General features: G+C 42.8%; 1 protein-coding gene across 3 annotated transcripts in view; it reads right to left on the bottom strand.

The window, feature by feature from the left end:
• The window catches only part of CAPN9 (calpain 9), a 45,399-nt gene extending 38,169 nt beyond the window's left edge, over window positions 1-7,230 (bottom strand). For all 3 annotated transcript variants that reach the window (XM_026649504.1, XM_026649505.1, XM_026649506.1), the window contains exon 1: window positions 7,018-7,230. In XM_026649504.1, the coding sequence (XP_026505289.1) occupies window positions 7,018-7,230 (213 nt within the window). The remainder of the gene's footprint in view (window positions 1-7,017) is intronic.
• Between the last annotated feature and the right edge of the window lie 15,385 nt (window positions 7,231-22,615).

The raw sequence follows: 22,615 nt of genomic DNA, 5'->3' as shown, positions 1-22,615 counted from the left end.
TAGCCCCAGGAGACTTGATACTGGCTGAGTACAAGCTAGAGCAACCACGAGACTGCTCTAATTTACACAGGGTGCCCGGCTAAGAATACAGTGAGGCACAAAGGTGGTTTAAAGCCACCTTCCCCCCAGCCCCTGTTTCTGCACTGAGCAGAGCGGCGATCTGGTTCTTTAGATATCATTGAAAACGGAGGGAGCTTAGCCTCACTTGGAAAACATTCAACACCTTTTAGCCCTTAGAGAGCATAATACTGCATCTTTGTAACAAAAAGACTCAATCGTGCTCCTACTGAAGTAAATACAAGCATGCCAAAAGAGCACCGCCTTACAGAGGAGGAGAAGAAAGACATTAACATCTGCACAGCAGGTGAAAATGAGAAATGTCCATGGGCGATTAAAGTCATTACCCTGAGTCACACATTAAGTTAACGTAATTTATGCTCATATAGGGATGCAGATTGCACCTTTAGAGTGTTTCCTGGCTTCAAAGGAAGTGGCAGAGGGCAAGTGACCTGCCCACATTCCTTCAAGCCAAATGCCTTCCAGCAAGAAGCATTAGTGAGTTTGATGTGTCACAGTTACAGAAAACAAAGGCAAGTCAAACCAGAACTTGTCATTACCTGACCCACCTGCTTGTTAAATACCCCCTGGCATGTGTGACCTGTAACTAAATGATAAAAAAAAAAACAAAACATTCATAGTCCTTACAACATTACAGTGGAGGAAAAAGTGAGAGGATTTTGATTTTAATAATATGCATTATTTTAGAATTGCTGCTTAAAGGGAACATAAGTATGTAGGGATTAAGAAACTCACATTTTAAGAGAGCTGTTTAACTTAATCTGTCCCCAAACACCCTAAAACTTTGTATACCCCCCTCAATAACCTTTACTCCCTACATATCGGGTGCACAGAGCTCCCACCGTGCTCTTTCTGTGCACAACTTCCCAAGGACAGGACGTTGGTAACCAACACCAGCTAGCTCTGGATGATTGCATGGTATTGAGGTATCACAGCTCATTTTTACAAATGATATTTCATACCCTACTTGTATAAAATACCCTTCCCACCAGACTAAATGCCTTGTGGTAGTAATGAGATAAGGAGCCTTTCAAATCCAGGCCACTAGTGGGAATCTGTCTTAGATTAATAGTAACCAAACTGTATTACTGTCTGATGATTGTTTGGTAGCCACTGTAAAACAAGTTGGTGGTCACAGGGCAGCTCCTAGAGAACTGTCTCTGCATCATAATTAGTACCCTTGTGGCCATTCTCGTGAGACATGTAGACCTCGATTCTCTTTTGCTTACCACAGTGTAAATCAGGGGTAATGTCCCTGACTGTCACTTATGTCAGTGTAACCCAGAGGAGAATCAGGTCCCAAGGAATATTCATGCGGAACCATGGGCAGACCTTGTCTGCTTTAACAGATTTCAGTTTCCAGGGCTACCAAGCCTACACCTTTCAGGAGCACTACATTTTAAAAGCACGTCTCCTTGTGATTTTTGCATAGCACTCTCCAAACTTTGGGAGTGTGACTTTGCAGGTGCTCTTGTTCTGCTTATATACAGCCCTATCATATTATATTGTTATAATTGTGAGAGTATTGTACTACACAGTATCCTGGAGTCACCTTGAAAGAAGGCCCTGATCTGTCAGTTTAATCCAGCATGAATAGTGGTGCAAGGGCTAGGTCAGAGGCAAGTTGCAATGGTTCAAAGTAGTGGCAGCTTCATTTACAAAGGGGAGATGGAAGGTCATAAGGAGCCCAACTCAGCCCCCGAAGTGGGAGGTATTGGCTGAAAAAGGGACAATGACCAGGGCAGGCAGGCAATCCACTGATGTAATGACTCCCAGAGATTCCCATCAGCAGAGTTCGCACAAAGCCCCCTGTCCTCCACAGAGGGGAGTTCCACTGTTGGGTGCAATAGTATTCTATGATGCAGGAAGGAGAATGTCACTGCGCTCCATGGCAAATTTGCTGATTTGGCTATAAACCTGACTGCATATTCAATAATTATGGAACAAAAGTCTATTTACAAACCAAACATGGAATGCACATGGACCATAAAAGGAGAGACAGAAAGAGTTTTCCCCGTAAAACACATATAGAGTCTGTTGTATCCTGTTTATCCTGGGAGCAAAAGTTAAATTAAATTCCTGAGTGGGAAAGCCAGAGTTTAAATTCACTGGTGTGTGGTTGTTCTTTTCTGAAACCAGTGGTGGCTGGGAGATGGGGGAGATTCCAGTAGATGAGGCATTGACTCAGCTTCTTGTGCTAACTGGGCTTGGACCTAAGGGAACATTTAAACTCTCAGTGCAGAGCCTGTGGTTGTATGGTTAGAATCTTGTGGGGGACTCCTGGTCTTCATGAACCGGATCCATAGTCCTCTGAAGTCAACAGGGATCTTTCATTGACTTCAGTGGGCTGTGGATCAGGTCCATAAAGCTTGGCTGTGGATAATTTAAAATACCCAGTATTCGAGCCTTGTTTGGGTTAAATTAGTACATGGCTGGGAGTCTGCCTTCATTGGTCCCTGCCCTCCATAATGTACATCAGATTTGCCTCTTTAAAATCCGCATCGTGTCTTGTAGTCTATACTGCCCTGGAGAGATCCCAACCTCCACTCTGTATTCTGCTTTTTTTTGGAACCAAGAAAGCAGAGACCACCCCTGAAGAATACAGAATACTAAGTACCTGCTGGAACAGGACAAGATGGGACAGTATGGGCAAGTTTAACTCTTGTGTATCTTGATTGACTTGAGTGGAACCACTATTGATTCAGGTTGAAGTAAGTGACAGGAGAATCAGGTCCTATAAATTCTCCGTAGACCTCTAGCCAAGCTAGATCCATTCAATAAAGCTGCTAATATTTAGTGTATTAATTAAAGGCAACTAGAAATCTAGAGCACATTACTATCAACCGAGGCTTCAGGTTTACAAAGAACCCTGAACAATCCATCCACTAAGGTACTTGAGGTACTGAACTTTTACTGAACCTGTTTTTTCATGCAGTTTCAAGACACACCTTCATTTTTCTTACTAATGGAATGCAGATACAGGTACATGGCAATGCCTTACTATGTGATATGATTGCAGTCCAACACCAAGCCAAAATCTGGGAACTGACATTATATAACACTACAGAATATGCTACATACATGGGAATCTGACTGGAATAGCTATTGTGGAATGGCTTGTTCTGCAGTAGCTATTCAGGTCAATTTTCCCCATGTTGACATTCCCTAAGTAGATGTAACTTACATACCAAAGAGATGAAAGAAGGTGATACTTACAGTAGTCCAAACATTACTTTAATTTACAGTTTCTTCTGGCTCAAGAGAGGGTAAATTACATTAACTTGGTCTCCCTTCCATATTGAGTGTGTGTGTGTGTGTGTGTAAGCCGGTCTGAGGGAGTCTGAACTGGTGTAAAGCAATTTCACCTCTGCCCCAAACTGACTGCAACATTCAGCTCCAGATCTGGAGGTTGGTGGGGGTTGTTCAGATCGGGAGAGTTTTGGTTCAAGTCCATTTCTACACCACAAATTCATTTGCATTGGCAAGCGATGGGGAAAAAACATTCCCAGGCACTGTAATTATTACAGAATATGTGATATTTATACTGGGCTAGCCACTAACAATCTAAATAATACATGAGGGTATAGAGAAAAGAGAGGTGGATCATGCCAAGAGGAAAAAAATTAGGAAGGGGTCACATGTTCTCCAACATTAATAAAAAAGTATCTGTTGGAAGATATAGTTTTAAAGGTTTTCTTTTCAAATAAGAAAGAGAAATCAGGATAGTATTGCTAAATAGCTTTTATTATCTTATAGCATTTGGCATATAGGGCCAGATCCTGAGCTTTTGTAAATCAGCAGTGCTCCATTGACTTCAGTGAGGTTATGCGAATGTACACCAGCTGGCCTATACTGTATATACACACACATACCTTTGACAAATTAGAAAGTCTTTCTTATACTGAATAAAGGAGATCAAGCTATTTTGGGGTGCAAATCTGAGAGCTGGCAAGGCAGTTATCTCATTTATTTTAATATTCTTTACACAAACTACTATACAGAGGGTTTATTATCTGACTTCTAATAATGATATTTGAGTTTTATTTAAATTCCACAGATGATTATTTCTTCAAGTTTTAAAAATGCCCGGTTAATTTGGCAGATGAGGTGAGAGGCAGCATTAGTCAGTCTCCCTTGTGCAAACAGAGAGAGACAAGATGGGTGTGGTAATATCTTTTATTGGACCAACTTCTACGTTGGGTCCAACAAAAGATATTATTACCACACACGCCTTTTCTCTCTAATATCCTGGGATCAACACGGCTACAACTACACTGCATACACAAACTCCCTGACACTTAGCCTCCATTACTCCCACTTACTGATCTGAAAGGGAGACTAAAATGGCTTGATTTACATGCTGAGGAGCCAGAAGAAGGTGAAACGTAAAGTAGTGCGTGGGCTGCTGTAACTTCAACTTTCTTACCACCTCCTGTTAGCTGCTTTTCTTGCTACACTACTCAGACACACACACACACTTTCACATGGCAGAAATCACAGCCTAAAGGCACATCCCATCAAGTCACTTATTTGGCTTGAAATTCTTCCAAATTTAGCTTGCAAAAACTAGTGATGGCTGGATCTGGAAGAGAGGCTGAAGACAGACCACTGTCCATTGCTACAAATAATGACTTGGAACAATTATGATACTAATAGACCCCTGGTAGAAAAAAAACATTATTGACTGCTTGATAGTCACTGTGTGTTTCAGAGGGAAAGGTAAACAGGGCTTTTGCTGATCTAGATTCACAAATATTTGCATTTGGTACCAGATACAGTATGTAAGCATCACATAGCCATAGCATCTTACTATGGCCACACATTCAAATTTATAGCTTATCTTCAGAGTATATGTTCCACAACTGGATGGAGTCAATGGACTTCATGTCCTCTCACACCTAACACCTGCAGGGACCCACCCCGTCCCTGGGACAGCAGTAGAGACAGCACCCAGGTGACCTCAGTCCCATGCGGGTTAGGCAGCCTGGGGAGTAGGACCTGATGTGAGAAGTGTCAGTACCAATTCCATAGATAAGGTTGAATTTTACCACTTAAAGCAGGGATTCAGCCTCTTTGTTATGTATGAAAACTAGAGAGCATCCTTCCCATAATTACAGCACATACACTTTGGATACAAAATGAATTTTCTGAGAATTTACCAGTAAATCTGTTAATTAGTTTAGGAACGATGATTAACTAAGAATGGGTCTTTTGAGAAATATAGCACCTGCTGGCAGACCTTTGTTTTGCTCTTAAAATCTCAGTAACAGAGTAACACAGGCTCTTCAAATGTCCCATATAATTAAAACTCACTGAAATCTTGTGCATAGGCTTCACTTGAATATTTTTTACGATCAATGGGCATTCCCCTCCATTTTTCTTCCTAGCTGAAAGACAGAAGTCTTAACTCTGCACTGTCGTGACACCATGCCACACCTGTAGGATTAGGATCAAGGCATTTTAGTGCTTGTGGCTGCAGCTTGGATTAAATCAATTTTTAAAGACAAACTTGTTTTTATTTTTCCATTCTTTCCCCCCTTCACAGTGTCCTTACTGGGCTGAGTTAAAGTTCCTGTTGAAGGAGAAACTTTCAGTTGTGAAGAATGGCAGGAAAAGATGAGCATTAATCCTTAACAAATATTTAAAATGTAACCTATGCACCAGATTTCAGCCAGTTTTAAGTGACTGAAGAGTGTGTGACAGACAGGGCAGAGCTAAGGTTGCTTGAGTGGCCCAACTGCATTTCCAGGCCTTAACATGTTTGAATTTCTTTTAAATTTAACCTTAACTGTGGATTTCCTGGTTTATAACAGTAGGTTTTTGGATCCTTATAACGTACCTGGAATGTATTTTACTTTAAATGACTCATATGTACTCTCAACCTTAGCTCTATCTTAACATAGCATTTGTCTGGGAATAATGCTAGGCAGCGGGCTTGTTGGAGGTGGTCTATATGGACTACTATGCAGCAGGCTACTATATAGACTACAGAAGGGGGCACCAAAGAACAAATTAACTAAATACAAAATTCTAAAGTGAATAAGTCCGGTTTTCTGACAGGGTAAAGGTGGTGGGAAGGGGTTACAGGAGTTATGGTTTGATATGGAATTTTTAAATGTCATTTAAAAAAAATGTTTCAGAACCACCACATTGTGCACATTGTTTGTGAATGGTATGATCTGATTACTGTTACCATCATTTTTCTCATGCCCCTCCAATCATTTGCTACACACTTATGCAGCTTGTCTTACATTAAGGCCGATTCTGCAAAGATTAGGCAGGTGCTTAACTTTAAACATGTGAGTAGTCCCACTGAACTCAACAACATTCAATCTGCTGTGGATATGACCTACCACAGCCCTTACTTGGGATGGACAATATGGCCCTTACAAATTTACTAAAAATCATGGACTCAGTTCACTCTGGCTTACACAGGCACAAACCAGGAATAATTCTATTGAATACGACGGAGTTACACTGCTGTAAAAATCACCAGAGGAGGGTCAGACCAAAAATAAGACAGACATACAGCAGGCACATGTATATTGCATATATGTAAAGCTACAAGAGATCTAATTTACACCTGTATTTATCTATCCATCTATACGTGTACCTCTATCTCTCTCCACTCACAGACCATGTCAAGATTCTCTCTCTTATTCCACATGAGCAGATCCTGATTCATACAGAGACTATGGGTGAAATCCTAGCCCCACTGAGGGCAAAGGCAGAACTCCCATTGACTTCGACAGGGCCATGTCTCTTATTTGTCTATAAAGCTCCATACGTATGGGGCTCTGCCCCTATTATGTTCCTTTTTGTTTTGGTTGATTGTTCATTAAGAAGTCCAGTGTCATCTGACTCTTGGCAGGAGAGATGGAAATATATACATGACACATAGCAAAAGTGGGAACAACCTCTAAGCAGTGTCATACTCACCCCAGGCCTTTTCCATACAAAGGGGATGGGTGGCTTCTCACTGTAGAAGAGAGAGGAGATATTGGCTGGGAAGTCACAGTCCTCAAATAGCGTCCCCTTCTGCTGGCACTGGCGCTTCAGCTCCTCATATGTCTGGCCAGAGGAGTGTGTGGCACGAGCACTCTGAGGTAGAGGGGGAGACCGCGGTCTCGAGTCCCGGTATGTGTAAGGCATTGTTCTGCCCCACGTGCAGTATCAAAAGCTCCAGTGATCACAGAGATAAATGGGAGGTGAGGGTCAAGGGAAGGGAGGAGAGAAAAACTCCAGCACCCACCAAACAAACAGAGGAGAAAAGGAACAAGATGCCTTCTACAAGAAAGAATGAAAGGAGCCTGTGAGCTGCAGGGAAGTGAAAAATGTGCCCAAGCACCTCCTCTTTTGCACCTGTTTGAATGACAGGGAGACCTCCCGGGCCACCTGAAACAACAATAGAAAGGAACGCCCTGAGAGCAAACAGAAAAGCACTATTTGCCCTTTTTAGGAGTTCCAGCTGCTTGGCGTGCACCTTCTGGTATACTACCTCAGGAACCACAAACAAGAGTTAAGAGATAACTCTATTTTGTTCATGTGATGTAAACCTGCTGCACCCAGGAAGAGACAGCAAGCATGTGAACACCTCGAACCAATTCTTTTATGCTCTAATGATATGGCCAGGGTGTGGAACTATTTTCTTTGCTGGCTGAATAACTTTGAGAAATGCCACTGTGCATGAAAATCTCTCACAGCTCCTGATAGAGAGTTACCTAATTATGGGCTCTCACCAGTTAGGTTCCTTTTGCCACTCCCTATCCCTGATCAAAGGTCACCTGAGATAACCTCCGCAAGGAGGCCCCCAAAGCCCCAATCCTCCTTCATATAACAGCAGAACCAGAAGGAACTCCAGAGCTTCCTCACAGACTAAGTGGAACAAGGGGGTCTCCTTCCTGCTATGTACTCCATGGGACAGGACAAGGATGGGAACTGCCCATAGGCCCAGGAACCTTCAGCACTGAGCGTGATATCAAAATGAGGGAGGGATGATGAGGGGGGTGTGTGGAATACTCACAGGATGAATTGCCCAAGGTGTCGTGTGGAGTGCGGACGCAGCATGGCTGGGTGGTGCGGGAAGGTATGTGTGTGGGGTTTGAATGTGAGGGAAGATGTGCCCTGGACAGAGGGGGCAAATGTGGGGTAGGGAAGGGGGCACTTTGCCCTGAAAGGAAATTTTAGTGGGTTGTGGGGAGGAAGATTTGTATACATTGTAGACCATGTTTTGGAGCAAGATGTGTATATAACAGCTACCTAACTATGCAAACCTATTTTTGTGACCCATGTCTACCCATCCTTCTATTTCATGAACTTTTGTTTGTAGCTTTCATCTATCACAGCATGTCCATTAGATTGTAGAATCTTCATGCTGGAGAGTTTGTCCGTCTATCTGATCTGCAAAGTGCCTAGCACACTGAGTGCTGTGAAGAAATAAAAATAAAAAATATTATTTCAAAGCCAAAGTTGGAATGGATGTTCTTCCATGCCTGCAAAGGTTGAAGATGCAGACTACTTGACAAAAAATATAGTTAATGTATTACAAAACACTGCCTTGACATACAAACACTGCTAACTTTTCTTCCGTTTTAATTGGTGCTCTGCCAGCTCAGTCAATCTTCCTGCTAAGATACGATTTATGGAAATAAATTAGGTGAATCAGAATGAATTCCTTTCTGTCCTGTTCTTTTCCATAACAATGTGGGAAGCAAACCCTTCACTTTCAGAGTGCGCATTTCCTTATTTACCTCCCAGAATTGTATTATTGCTATGACTGCCTAGATACCCCAACAGAGCTCAGGGCCCCACTGTGCTCAGCTCTGCAGAAACACATTGTAAGAGATAACCCTTGTTCTAAAGAGCTTACAGTCTAACCAGACAGGACAGACACAGGAGGTGAGAGGAACAGAGGCACAGAGAGGGGAAATGAATTGCCCAAGCTTGCACATCAGGTTAGTGGAGTGCAAGAAAACTATGAAATGATTTTGTGAACTTCATGCTCATGATGGGTGCCAGATTGACAATGCTGAAGATTCCTGATCTGAAGGAACCATCTCCTGTATGGCTAAGTGGGCAATTAAATCCATTCACTTCCAGGCAGGCTGGTGAAACTAACAACAAGGATGTGGATTACAGTGATGATTATTGTGATACTCCAGACTCACATCTGGACTGAGAGTAACAACCCATTTCATGTAACTTGCTAACAGCTTTTGGACACGGCTGGGCTGGATTTGAACTGGTGAGTTAGAAGCAAAAGGCCTTTTGTCTTCTTATTCCTCTCTTGAGCAAGAGAGCACTGGTTTTTAGCATTGTGGCCTTCCTTCGAACTCTCAGAGCGAACACATGCTGCGAGAGGCAGAGTGACGTCAGTCTGTTCATAGCTAAATGTGACCATGTGAACGGACAGATGGTGACATTTAAAGGGAAGTAAAGGTAGTGCTTGGGATAGCCGGGAATACCAACGTCTTTTCTGTTCATCCACAGAACAGGTACAACATGGGTAGCAGCAGTGCACACTCCTCCACAGTGTCCCACTTAAAACCTCAAGATCAGAACTGACTACTCCAGGAGTGAGAAGACAATTCAGTCCTTGGTCTCCACTAAGCCTGGCAGGAAAGGCACTAAGGTGCTGCCAGCTGTGATGTGGACACTGATTGAGATAAACTCACTTCCTGCAGGCCACTGAAAAACCTTTGATTTTGTAATTCATTTCTGTGGGGTGTAAATATCTTAATAGGAGCTACATGTCCAGACATACTCTTCAAGGGCACAGCACGGCGACATGAGTGATGTAAAGGCTCGCAATTCATGCTAGGGCTGAATTCTTGTTCTTCTTTTCCTCCAGGCACCATTAAACATCTCTTCATAAGATACCTTGCAAACAGTTTTATGTTGCCAACAGCCAGGGTTCTTATGCTTTTTCATAGTGTGGGCCACAGGATAATAGAGATTGTTTCCTAGATGCTGGTGATCGCATGGATCTGACTCCCCTCCCCCTGGTGATCACACGGACATGGCTGCCCTGTCACTGGTGATGGCACAGATCTGTCCCCCCTCTGGCTGGTGATTGCACAGACCCACCTCCAGTCCCGTTGGGGATCATACAACACCCATATGAAGAGTAATATCAGGATAGCATTTACTGTATTTTTTGTCTGTTAAAGCAGTTGAACGGGTGGCCACAAGGAGGAGCGTCAGCACTATGTGCCCAGCCAGCTCTCCATAGTCCATCAGCAAGTGCTCTGCTCACCACAGTCTGGGAACCACTAACAGGGCCGGCTCCAGGCACCAGCTTAACAAGCAGGTGCTTGGGGCGGCCAAGGGAGAGGGGCAGCACCTGCGGCAATTCGGGGGCAGCAGGTCCCTCACTCCCTCTAGGAGTGAAGGACCTACCGCTGAACTGCCGCCGCCGATCGCGGCTTTTTTTTTTTTTTTTGCTTGGGGCAGCAGAAATGCTGGAGCCGGCCCTGACCACTAAACAACAGTAACGGAATTTATGTCTCTTCTCTATGCCTTCTTCCCTAGAGCTCTCTGATGAGAATTCAGTGTTCTAGTTTTGTCTCTCTCTAATCCATCTAGCTATGGTCTTATAACACACTCATCACGGCAGTAACTGACCGAGTATCAGTGTCTCCATTGTATCTGAACAACTAAGCCCAGATTTTAAAAGGTATTTAGGTGCCTAACTCCCACTGCAATCGCTCTTCAGTGGCTATTTGGTGCCTTTAATAAAATCAAGTTTACTACATGTCTCCTTGCGAGTTTCCTTCCACTGCTCATTTCTGTCATTGCGTGTGGTATTGGCAAATACTACTAGCTCTGATTTGCTTGGAGGTTGGTTGGTTTTTTTAAAGAGTGCTATAACCAGTCCAATGCAGAAAGACCCTGCCTTAGACCGTAATTCTTATTCCTTTTCTCTGCCTTCCTTTGGGTGAGATTCTTACCCCCTCCTTCAGCCTTAGTATAGCTGGTAAAAGGGTCACAACAGCATAAAGGACCTTGAAAATTTTGGGTCTGACCAGGGGAGAATCCCTCCAAATACAGGAACAGAGGATGCCATCCCAAGCCCTGGTATAGGGGTGTGCCAGAGGTAGGGCTGCAGCAGGGAGCACTGCTAAGATTCTGGGCACTCCTGCTGCCCATAGGGAAGTGGAGACAAGCTGCCATAACTAAATTATACCAGGGGTTTGCGTTAGATTCCAGAGCAGCCAAAATCAGGAAGTAGAACTTAAAGCCATCTTAGCCCCAGCTCCCAATGGCCTACAAATACAATTTTTGGTGGGGCCCAGGGGTCAAGATTGAAGCCCTCAGTAGGGGTGTAAGAGCCAGATCCACCTATACTTGTCGATCTGGGAGGGGTGAAGCACCACAGGCAGGGCCTGTGCAACCCATTAGGCGACCTAGGCGGTCGCCTAGGGCACTACAATTTGGAGGGCGGCGACCACGGCGGTATTTCGGCGGCGGGACCTTCCGCTGCCTCTGTGGGGGGCGGCATTTCAGGGCGGGACCTTCCGCCGCCTAGGACGGCAGAAAAGCTGGCAGCGCTCCTGACCACAGGTAGGCATGGCATGACAGAGGGGAGGACAGGCCAAATTTTAGTGGTGTCACACCTCACGTGCCAGCTTGCAATGCCACTCAAATCTGTGGTGGTGGGGCAGGTAACCTGGGCCCTCTCAACAAAATTCTCCTTGTGCCCCGGCTCAAACATTGGTGGGGCTTGGGCCTCGCAGGCCCATACGACCCGGCGCCTATGCCTGACAGTTCTGTGCTCTGTCTAGGCACAGCACCAAATCTCTTCCTTGTTCAGTAAACTTGTTGAGTGTGTTTTTCTTAGTCATATTTATACCATTTCCCTGCTATCCAGACCTGGCTTATTCTTACCATTCTGGGTTTAAAGCGGGTCACTCCAATGAAACAGACCTGATTAAGGTCTTTAATAACCCTTCCGTTGTTAAATCTCTTGGTCTGTCGTCATTTTTAATTTTGCTGGGTTTAGCCACAGCCTTTGACCTGCCTGATTTTGTAGGACTCCTGTTCATTGGCTGTCCTCCACATAAGCTCAACTCAACATGATTCATCCCTCTCTAAAGGATTGTTTCAGGTTATATGAATTTATCCTAATCCCACTAACACTGCGAGTAGGCAGTGTTTTGAGGGTCACCGCTGGGTTTTGTCCAGAGTATTTTATCATTTCCCTTGTGTCTGTAAGGATACAATTAAACATTTAATTGTTTAAATACCATCCATATGCTGATGAAGCTCAATATCTGTTTCTTTCCTTCCCCTCTCTGAGTTTTTTTTAAATGATACAAGACACCTTTGTTTTTACTATATTAAAACACTAGTCTCAGTTTATATTGGTAGCTTACATCGGAGTTTCACATTGAGGTTTAAGTTCAAATGCTCCAATCACAGTCATTAAATCACAAAGTTTCTTATGGTTGCCACCCCTTGGCTCAAAGTTGCTCGACTGGGCCCAACTCTGTGAAACTCTGTCCAACCTCACTTATACCTCGGGTCAAGTTCACTGAAAGGATCACAAGCTGCAGCAAATCTTTCCCAAATCAGGGTCATGTTTTGGGGTTTAATGACCGTTCAAGCCAGCTGAAATCATTCCCAGCACGGCGTTTTTGTTGAGAAAGGTTTGTTTGGCACAGAGTCCTAATATAACACTTAGTACACTTTCGCTGTTGATTATAAAGTACTTTGCATAGGTGGGTAAGTATTATTTTCTCCAGTTTACAGAGGGGTGAACACTGAGGCTCAGACAGGCTAAGTGATCAAGTGCACACAATGAGTCCGTGGCTGGGTTGGCTCTCCTATGCCCTATCCACTGGACCACCCTGTCTGTCTAGATGTCACTTGCTATACTCTAGCCAAATGTGCTCAGAATGTTTCAGATTTACTATTCGGTCTGAAGAACAGTGAGAAAAAAGATTTTGAAGATCAAGGGTGAAAAATCCCTCAAGCCAATAAAAAATGCATTAAAAACAATAGGTACCAAAATTCTAGTTTACTAAGGAAGCCCAATTAGTGCTCATTATTATTATTAAACAGTTATATTGGGGTAGTGATAAATGGTTGTAGCCACGTTGAGACCCACTGTGGCCGGCACTGTCCAAACATCAAATAAAAGACATTTCAATCTAAAATGTTTTGTCAGTATCTGCACAGTACAGTACACAATTGGTCTTTGTCTGCACAGGACCTAACATAATGGGGCCCTGGTTCAGGACTAGGGTTCCTAAGCACTATGGTAATACAAATAAATAATAATAACCTTTACTCCAACTCTCTGTGGCTATCTTCATAGCCAAAAATGTGTGTTTGTTCTGTGGGATGACTAATGCACGTTAGCTCTCTTGCTGCAAAACCCTAGTGAAGACAAGTGTGTCGTTTTTCCTGTGACGTAGATAGGTGAGGTCAACATATGCCCCTTGCCTGCTGTTAATCTCGCTAAGCCGACCTCACAGTAAAACTACAGTGTTTTCTCTCCACTAGGATTTTACATGGAGATAGCTAACACACATTAGTTATTCTGTGGTAAAAAAACACACCTTGTTTGTCACTGAAGACAAAGCCTGTGTTTTAAGTACCGGTACTTCATTATAGGGGAGCTGGTACTGTCCTCTATATTTAGGTTGCCTTGCTTCACACTTCCCATTATAAAAGAGTCTTGAAACCTTGTTTGAGATGCTTTTCCACCTTCATTGTTTGCAGCAGGACCTTGAAAATTATTTGGGGTGGGGAGTCCACGAAATTCATTCATTTTGCCGAGATACAAGCGCTTGAAAAATCACCATTTTCTTCTCATTTGCGTTGCTCAGGAAACATTAGTAGCCTGACAAAATAATAACTAAACATGAACATTACTTCTATCCTCTTGTGCGTAAGCATTATATTACAGTCTTTATTTACAAGGGAACCTACTTATTTTTGACAGGACCCTTGCCTCAGTCAATGTACAGGAAGGCTGCATAAGGAGACAGAATTAAGGTTGCACAGGCACCTGTAACTCAGGCATTCTATAACTTGCAAGTGCTTGAATTTGCAACATAAATAACATCTGTCTAATGCAGTTTTATATGTAATATTTACATACAAACCGCTCCTGTGCTTTAATGATTTACATTGTCACCAAAAATCCTTAATTTAAAAAGCTGTAGATTGTCAGTTTGAGCACAGTTTATTCTCCTTAGAAGCATTTATCAGTCCTAATAAGTACAATGAATTTCAGGCAGAATTTTAGTACTACAATAGTTTTCTTACACTTTCATTATTGGGTCCTTCAAAGTCCTGACAGGGAACAGAGAGGACTCTGGGACTTTCTTAATACCTTTCCCACTAAGAATACGCTAAGCTAAATTTATTCTTCCTTATCTTTATCCCTTGGATAAAATTTTCCACTATACAACAATCCTGATGTCACTCATTTTATTACAGACCTAACTACTGAACCAAGGAAAGAACTAAGGTAACAATTTGTTTCATGTCTTTGATTCTTTACATTAAAAAATTTGAAACAGAATGAAAATGGTTCCCAAACTGCAGCACAATAAATATTTGTTAACAAAGTATCTAGTAAAAAATGGAAGAACATGAAATTCTGATTTTCAAAACAACTGTTATGCTATTTACCTCCGAAATACAGAAAATGGACAAGTTATAGTTTTACTTCCTGTAAAACAATAGTAGATATAGCTAATATCTAAAGCTTTGTCTGCTTTTGTTTAAAAAATTATAGGCTTAATAAGGTAAAGGAATAACACTGTCCCCAGTGACTATTTGATAGCCACAGCTACGAACATTATATACAGTGTAGTACACACAACACACATACATTATGCATTACAGATTATCAGAGATCTAGCTGTATAGCTTCACAAGGGGGCAGAATCGGCTAAGAAAATAGGCAGTGTAGTTCTAAGATGGACCTGATACACTCTTTCCTGTGGTATGAATTTTCAATTACTTCAAACCTTAGACCAGCAAATAGTTACACACAGGCATTTCTACTCCTATGCGGAGTAGCGTTCACCATGAGCCTATGCTGACAGGATTGTAGCTAGCAAGTCATTGGCAGACATGTTGTCTTCTGCCACAGAAGGTCCCTAATCTTCTGAGGCAGAGCTACCTTCACACAGAATAAGATCACATAGTGGATGCAGTTAGACACAGAGCTCTACCAGTATGTTAATAAAAGACCGGATAAAGAACCAGAAAAACTGCCAGGCCACTAAGATATATTGTCTCAGTAAAATAAAAATTGTATGCTCTATCATAAATAGTCTGTGCACAGCCCTCACCTACTGTTTACCAAATGTACCTAAGTCCAGCTTCACAGTATTCCTTCTATTCCTTCATTTTGAAATATATATACACATTATTAATGGTAATAGCTCACTCTCTCTGCATCAGTGGTTCTCAAACTTTTTTACTGGTGACCCCTTTCACATAGCAAGCCTTTGAGTGTGACCCCCCCTTATACATTAAAAACACTTTTTGATATATTTAACACCATTATAAATGCTGGAGGCAAAGCAGGGTTTGGGGTGGAGGCTGACAGCTCGCGACCCCCCATATATTAACCTTGCGACCCCTGCTCTACATATCTATCAGAGTGAAGCCAAGACTGGAACTTTGAATCAAATTGCTTGACATTTCAGGGAAGTTCTGATTCCCATCTGTAGATCCAAACCCAGTTAGGTTCTGGAGAGGATCTCAGCCTGGAAGAGCCCTAGTCAGCAGTGGTGGATTAATAATTTTGCCACCCTTAGGCCAGGAAATAATTGCCGCCCTGGCCCCGCCCCGACTCCACCCTTTCCCCGCCCCCATTCCAACCCCCTCCCCAAAGTCCCCGCTCCAACTGACCCCTCCCTTCCCCTATTGGATCCCTTCCCTAAATCCCCGCCCCCGGCCCCGCCTTTTCCCCCAGCGCGGGGCATTCCCCCTCCTCCCCCCTCCCTCCCTGCCCCGCAAAACAGCTGTTTCGCGGCGCAAGCGCTGGGAGGGGAGAGAAACAGGACGCGGCGGCGCGCTTGCAGAGGAGGCGGAGGTGAGCTGGAGCAGGGGGGCGGGGCACAGAGGGGAGCTTCCGCCCCTGCAAATTTGCCGCCCTAGGCCTAGGCCTTGTCGGCCTAGGCAATAATACGGTGCTGCTAGTCAGTCAGTTCTGGTTCAGAGATAACCAAAATCTTGTGGGAGCAGCTGAGTAAGGTCCTGGGCCAAAGCCCAAAGGAATCTTCCCACTGATTCGTTGGGCACCAGATCAGGGCCCTAATGAGGTTTTTGCCATTTGAGACTGAAATCTCACAAGAACTGTTCAAAAGATTTCAGGGCTATTGAATATGAACCCAAGCCCTGCTTTAAAACTAACATGGATCTGAAAACCACCTACATAGCTCACTTCTCCAAATCCTTCTCTCCTAAAATGTTTCTGCCAGTTTGAGTAATACTTCTAGTTCTCCCAGTATCCCCCACTTTGAGAATGGGGAACCTCTCTCAAATTGGTAGACTCTTTCAAAATGTGGGAAACTTTTAAGTACAACCAATGTACATGTATCTAGCACATTTGACTCTAATGCATTTTACCAACTATATACCTATAGCACTGTTAAATTGCAGCCACTTCTGGGATGGAAGGTAGCAGCCAGCGAGTGCCCGGAATACTGCCCAGTGATGAGGAGAGGGGGCCATTTTGTCTTAGGGCGAAAACAAAAACAAAAATGCAATGATTTTTTTTTAACATCCCTGCAAAGTGGACCAGATTTGGTTTTAAAGATCTCATCTGAAAGACCTACACACACACAGTAAATTTGCATGGAACTTAATTTTTCACCTTGGAAAGTTAAAGAGATTTGGATATTTGCTTCTAGGGACTGCAGGAATTTAAATCCCAAGGCATACATTACGTCCCTGCCAGCGATAGTCAAGTCTCTTCCCCCACACTTGCCTGTGATGCAATAATTAAATAAATTGACAGAGCTTATACTGCTGGTTTGCTCAGATGGAAAGCGTTGGGGTGGGGCTGCACTGCCTCCCTTGCACCAGGCAACGCCAGTGCAGCAAGTCTCACTGTACAGTGTTCTCCTCCAGGCTCTCCCAAGGTATAACACTCTACAGGCACTGCCACTCAGGTGGTGTATTTCCTTCCCTTCCCCTGAGCAACGCTGACAAGGAAGCCACATGGTCTAGTGCAGGGGTCGGCAGCCTTTCAGAAGTGGTGTGCCGAGTCTTCATTTATTCACTCTGATTTAAGGTTTCGCGTGCCAGTAATACATGTTAACGTTTTTAGAAGGTCTCTTTCTATAAGTCTATAATATATAACTAAACTATTGTTGTATGTAAAGTAAATAAGGTTTTTAAAATGTTTAAGAAGCTTCATTTAAAATTAAATTAAAATGCAGAGCGCCCCGGACCGGTGTCCAGGACCCGGACAGTGTGAGTGCCACTGAAAATCAGCTCGCCTGCCGCCTTCGGCACGGGTGCCATAGGTTGCCTACCCCCTGTCTAGTAGATAAGGCATTGGGCTGGGAATCAGGAGATCTGGATTCTATTCCCAGAACTGCTACAAACTTGCTGTGTGACCTTGGGCAAATCACTTTCACACTGTGTCTGTGTTTCCCCTCCTATCCTTTGTCTGTCTTGTCTATTTACATTGTTTGTTCTTTGGGGTAGGGACTCTCTTACGATGTATATGTACATTACCTAGCACAATCTCAAGACAGGCCTCTGTGTGTTACTGTAGTCATAACAACCATCTGTAAAGTACTTTGAGATAATTTAGGATGAAAAACTGCACACACACACAGAGGAATATTACTTATCCTTATATAGGAATCATTTTAAAAATGCTGGTAAAAACATTGCACCTTCCATGAGGAGCGGGGGGTGGGAAAAGAAAGAGAAATGTATACAAATGCAGAGAAATCTCTATACCCTGGACCTGCAAACAGAAGTCTTATCAAACCAAACGTAATTGCAAGATGGAACAAAGTGAGCTAGTGTTAATATAAACTCATTTGTAGGTAGTAAATCATTAGATGAGCCCCACAGATAGAATATCAATGCAGTGCAGATCTTCCTCAAGGGCAATATTCCTTTAGAAGCTTTCCACACTCCACGTACCAGTAGCCAGGATGACATTTTGAAGAGGACTGAGTTAATTAAGTTGAGCAAAGGATAACTCTGTTCAAGAGCACGAAGGTACATTCTGAACAAATTGCTCAGCATGGTAATCTACAAAGCAGCTGTTTACTTTGCTCATGACTGGGTGATCGGGGGTGCCCAATAGACTTTTGGGAGGCTTAGTTGGCTGTTTCGACTAGAGGAATTTGAATGACTCATTGGTGGATAAACTGGGAATAACTGCCAGAGTTGGTATATCATTTAATGACATTAAAGAGTGGGATTATTCAGGAGCAGCAGGCATAGCAATTGGACATCAGATAGTTACGGTAATACCAGGGTACAAAATATATGGGAATGACAGAATAGGTCATGCAGGTGGGGGAGTGGCATTATATGTGAAAGAAAGCATAGAGTCAAATATAGCAAAAATCGTAAATGAATCAAACAGTACAATAGCATCTCTATACTTAGAAATTCCATGCTGGAATCATAAGAATATAGCAGTAGGAATATATTACCAACCACCTGACCAGGGTGGTGATGGTGATTGTGAAATGCTCAGGGAGATTAGAGAGGCAATAAAACAAAAAACTCAATAACAACGGGGAATTTCAACTATCCCAATTCTGACTGGGCACATGTCACCTCAGGATGGGATGCAGAGATAAATTTTCTATACATAATTAATGACTGCTTCTTGAAGCAGCTAGTCCTGGAACCCACAAAGGAAGCAGCAATTCTTGATTTGGTCCTAAGTGGCGCACAAGATGTGGTCTGAGAAGTGAAATAGCTGAACTGCTCAGTAAGAGCGATCAGAATGTAATTAAATTTAACATCCTTGTAGGAGAGAAAATACCAAAGAAACTCATCACAGTAGCATTTAACTTCAAAAAGGGGAACTACACAAAAATGAGGAGGCTAGTTAAACAGAAATAAAAAGGAAGAGTGAAATTCCTGCAAGCTGCATGGAAACTTAAAAAACACCATAACAGAGGCTCAAACTAAATGTATACCCAAATAATAATAAATATTATTATTATTATAATTATTTAACAACAACAACAACAACAACAATAATAAATAAAAAAAGTAAGAGGACCAAAAAATGCCACCATGTCAAAAAAGATACATTAAAATTGGAAAAAGTACAGATAAGGAAAACAAAGATGATTAGGGGTATGGATCAGCTTCCATATGAGGAGAGATTAAAAAGACTAGGACTGTTCAGCTTGGAAAAGAGATGACTGAGGGGAGATATTCTAGAGATCTACAAAATCATGAATGGGTTGGAGAAAGTAAGTAAGGAAGTGTTATTTACCCCTTCACATAATACACAAACCAGGGGTCACCCAATTAAATTAATAGGCAGCAAGTATAAAATAAACATAAGTACTTCACAGTCAACCTGTGGAACTTGTTGCTAGGGGATGTTGTGAAGGACAAAAGTATAACTGGTTTCAAAAAAGAATTAGACAAGTTCATTGAGGATAGCTCCATCAATGGCTGTTAGCCAAGATGGTCAGGGACGCAACCCCATGCTCTGGGTGTCCTTAAACCTCTGACTGCCAGAAGCTGGGACTGGATGACAGGGTATGGATCACTCAATAAAATGCCCTGTTCTGTTCATTCCCTCTGAAGCATCCAGCACTAGCCACTGTGGGAAGACCAGATATTGGGCTAGATGGACCATTGGTCTGACTCAGTATGGCCGTTCTTATGTTCTAATCTAAGGGACAAAGCTGTTATGATGCAGAGAATCCCAGATCACTAGTGCTCTACCTTTATGGACTTTTTAAACTAAGTAGCACAAAAAACCCCCCCAGAAAACCCTGAAGCCTATTTCATTGCCTGAAATAGCTGCAGTGGCAAAGTCTATGAAGAGCCACGCTGGCGAACAGTTGTCTCCTCCTCTACATCCTACTCTATTTATCCTTGTTGATCAGGAATTGTGCATTAGCCTCTTTGTGGCTAGCCCCCATCCAGAATCTGCGCTGCAGCATCATTGCTGGACCACAACTGTGAATTTTGCTTAATATACCTGGGACGTCAGCAGTGAAGCTGTTCAATGCATGAGCAGCTGCAGCTCAGGCATTTTCCCTTCAAAGTGATAGCACTCTACATCCCAAGGGCTTGTATCCTTTTTTCATTGGACTTCTCACTTGTGATGGACTGGGGCTTAGGTACCCCCTTGTCAACATCCTTCCACGCTGTGTGCTCTGATACAGGTACCTGGGCTCATCTTTTTTTCCTGTACATTTGCTCTCCTTGTTCTCATTTCCCTCTCTCCTCTTTTTTGCTTTCTGTTGCTTAGTTTCTATTTTTGTTTTTCAGAAGAAGTTAGGAATCAGGAGATTCCCAGCTCTGCTACAGACTTCTGGGTGACCTGGGGCAAATCACTTACTCTCTGACTCAGTTCCCAATTTTCTGCTTGTGGGTTCTCTCCTTTTTCCCCCTCCATTTGCCTGTCTTGTCTATTTAGATGGTATGCCCTTGAGGGCAGGGACTCTGTCTTGGTATGCTACTATACAGCCCCTAGCACAGTGGGGCTCTTATGCTGGCTCAGGCCTGTAGGTGCTACCTTAATACAAAGTAAAACAAGTAATAATAATGTTTTTGATTTTCTCTTCATTTTCTCTTTCCTTGCCACCTGTTTTCTCACACCCAGTTCTGTTTTTTCACACATAGTGAATTCTCTTAAAATAGTGCTTTTTTTAGCTCTTGTAGGAAGCAATGAACTTCTGTTTCTTTGGAGATAGCCATGATAGGTGAGTCACAGGACTTGTGAAGATCTGGCCCTCTTTTGGGCAGTTATCCAAGACAAACTCCTGGAAGCCCTCACTCAGCCTTTCCTTGGCTTCAGTAGGCATTCTGATTAAGAATCGAATGATACCCAGCTGAGGATTGGGCCCTATATTACTGAACACAAGGTGACAGTGACTGAAAAATCTCCTTCAACTTTAAACCTCGGAGCTATTAGACTTTCCTTCTTGCTTATTGTCTCCAATTAGTCACAATTTTTTCCACTGTTCTTCACTATGAGAACTTGTAGCAAACGCTGAGGTATTCCATAACGTCCCCGTTTCGTCATTTGTACTTTGAATGCTGTGATTCAATGTTTTTTTATGCAAAAATTGGGCAAGCCCTTCGAACAGCCCCATGCTCACCAGCTGCCTTCAGGGAATAGTGTTTTCAGAGATTGAGGGCAGAAGTCATCATTGTAAATAAACACAGGAAAAAAACAGGAAAAAAACCATTTACCAAGCTATTTCTTATCGACATTTCATTATAATAGTTAACAAAATCACTTTGTATAGTCTTTTGCCATCACAGATAACAAAAATAAATAAATCAGGCTCAAACCAGGGACAGCATTGCAACAGTTCTCAGAGGGTAAGGGGGAAATTGGTTTTTTACTTCTGTACAGAAATCTATTATTTTTTAAACAAAACTTGCCCTCCTCAGTCTGTTTACTTTGAAATAGGCCACTCACGTGCCACAAAGTGAGCACAGAGAACATGCGTTTTGTAGGGTATGCAGAAATTAAATTCAGGCCCCAATACAACATATACACCAGGGAGCAGGTTTCTCAAAATTATTCATAGTGCAGACTTCTTAAGAGAGAAAGGGGGAAATTTTCAAAAGCACCTAAGTGATGTAGGGTCCCACATCTAATTTTAAAGTGATTTAGGCACTTAGGTGTTTCCCAATGAGACTCTGGCACCTAAGTGCCTGAATCACTTTTGAAAATAGGATGTGAGCTCCTATGTCACTTAGGAGCTTTTGAAAATGTTACCCTAAGTATCTCCTGGATCGGTTCCTATGCCACTGCCTGGCCTCCTTGTGACAACTACAGCTGCTGCTTCCATGGAAAGGGAAGTAGGAAAGTATTTAGGTATTTTTAACTGTCTTTAACACAATAAGTGTTTGTCCTTTTTGGGAAAAAAGTTAATGACATTGTCCCCTTTCATTTCCTTTCCCCATGACCATCCTTTCTCTTTCCTGATCCTCCTGTACATCCTTCACTGTAACTATGTCAACTTTTCCTCCTGTATCCTTGCACATGCTTTCCTTTCCTCTGCCCCTCCCTTTCCCCCGCACATGCTTCTCCTTTTTCCCTGATTCTCCCTGCACATGCACACCTAGACAACACTTTCCTTTCTGCAAACAAAGCAAGAGACATGAATGGTTACAAGCATTCCTGGGAAACAAAAAGGCTCACAAATATGAAAGCAAATTAATTTTTGTGAGTAATTCAGTGCAGCATTTGCACAGCTCTATTCAAGGTGTATCCTATTCTTTAAAGAAAAGAAAAGAAAAGAAAAGAAAAGAAAAGAAAAGAGAGAGAGAAAGAGAAAGACAATGAAGAAGACGACGATGACAACCCCCCATATCCAGTAGAATT

This window comes from Terrapene carolina, unplaced genomic scaffold (assembly GCF_002925995.2).
Source record: "Terrapene carolina triunguis isolate 2854851 unplaced genomic scaffold, T_m_triunguis-2.0 Scaffold85, whole genome shotgun sequence".
Lineage (NCBI taxonomy): Eukaryota > Metazoa > Chordata > Testudines > Emydidae > Terrapene > Terrapene triunguis.
This window is presented reverse-complemented; position numbering and strand designations above follow the sequence as displayed.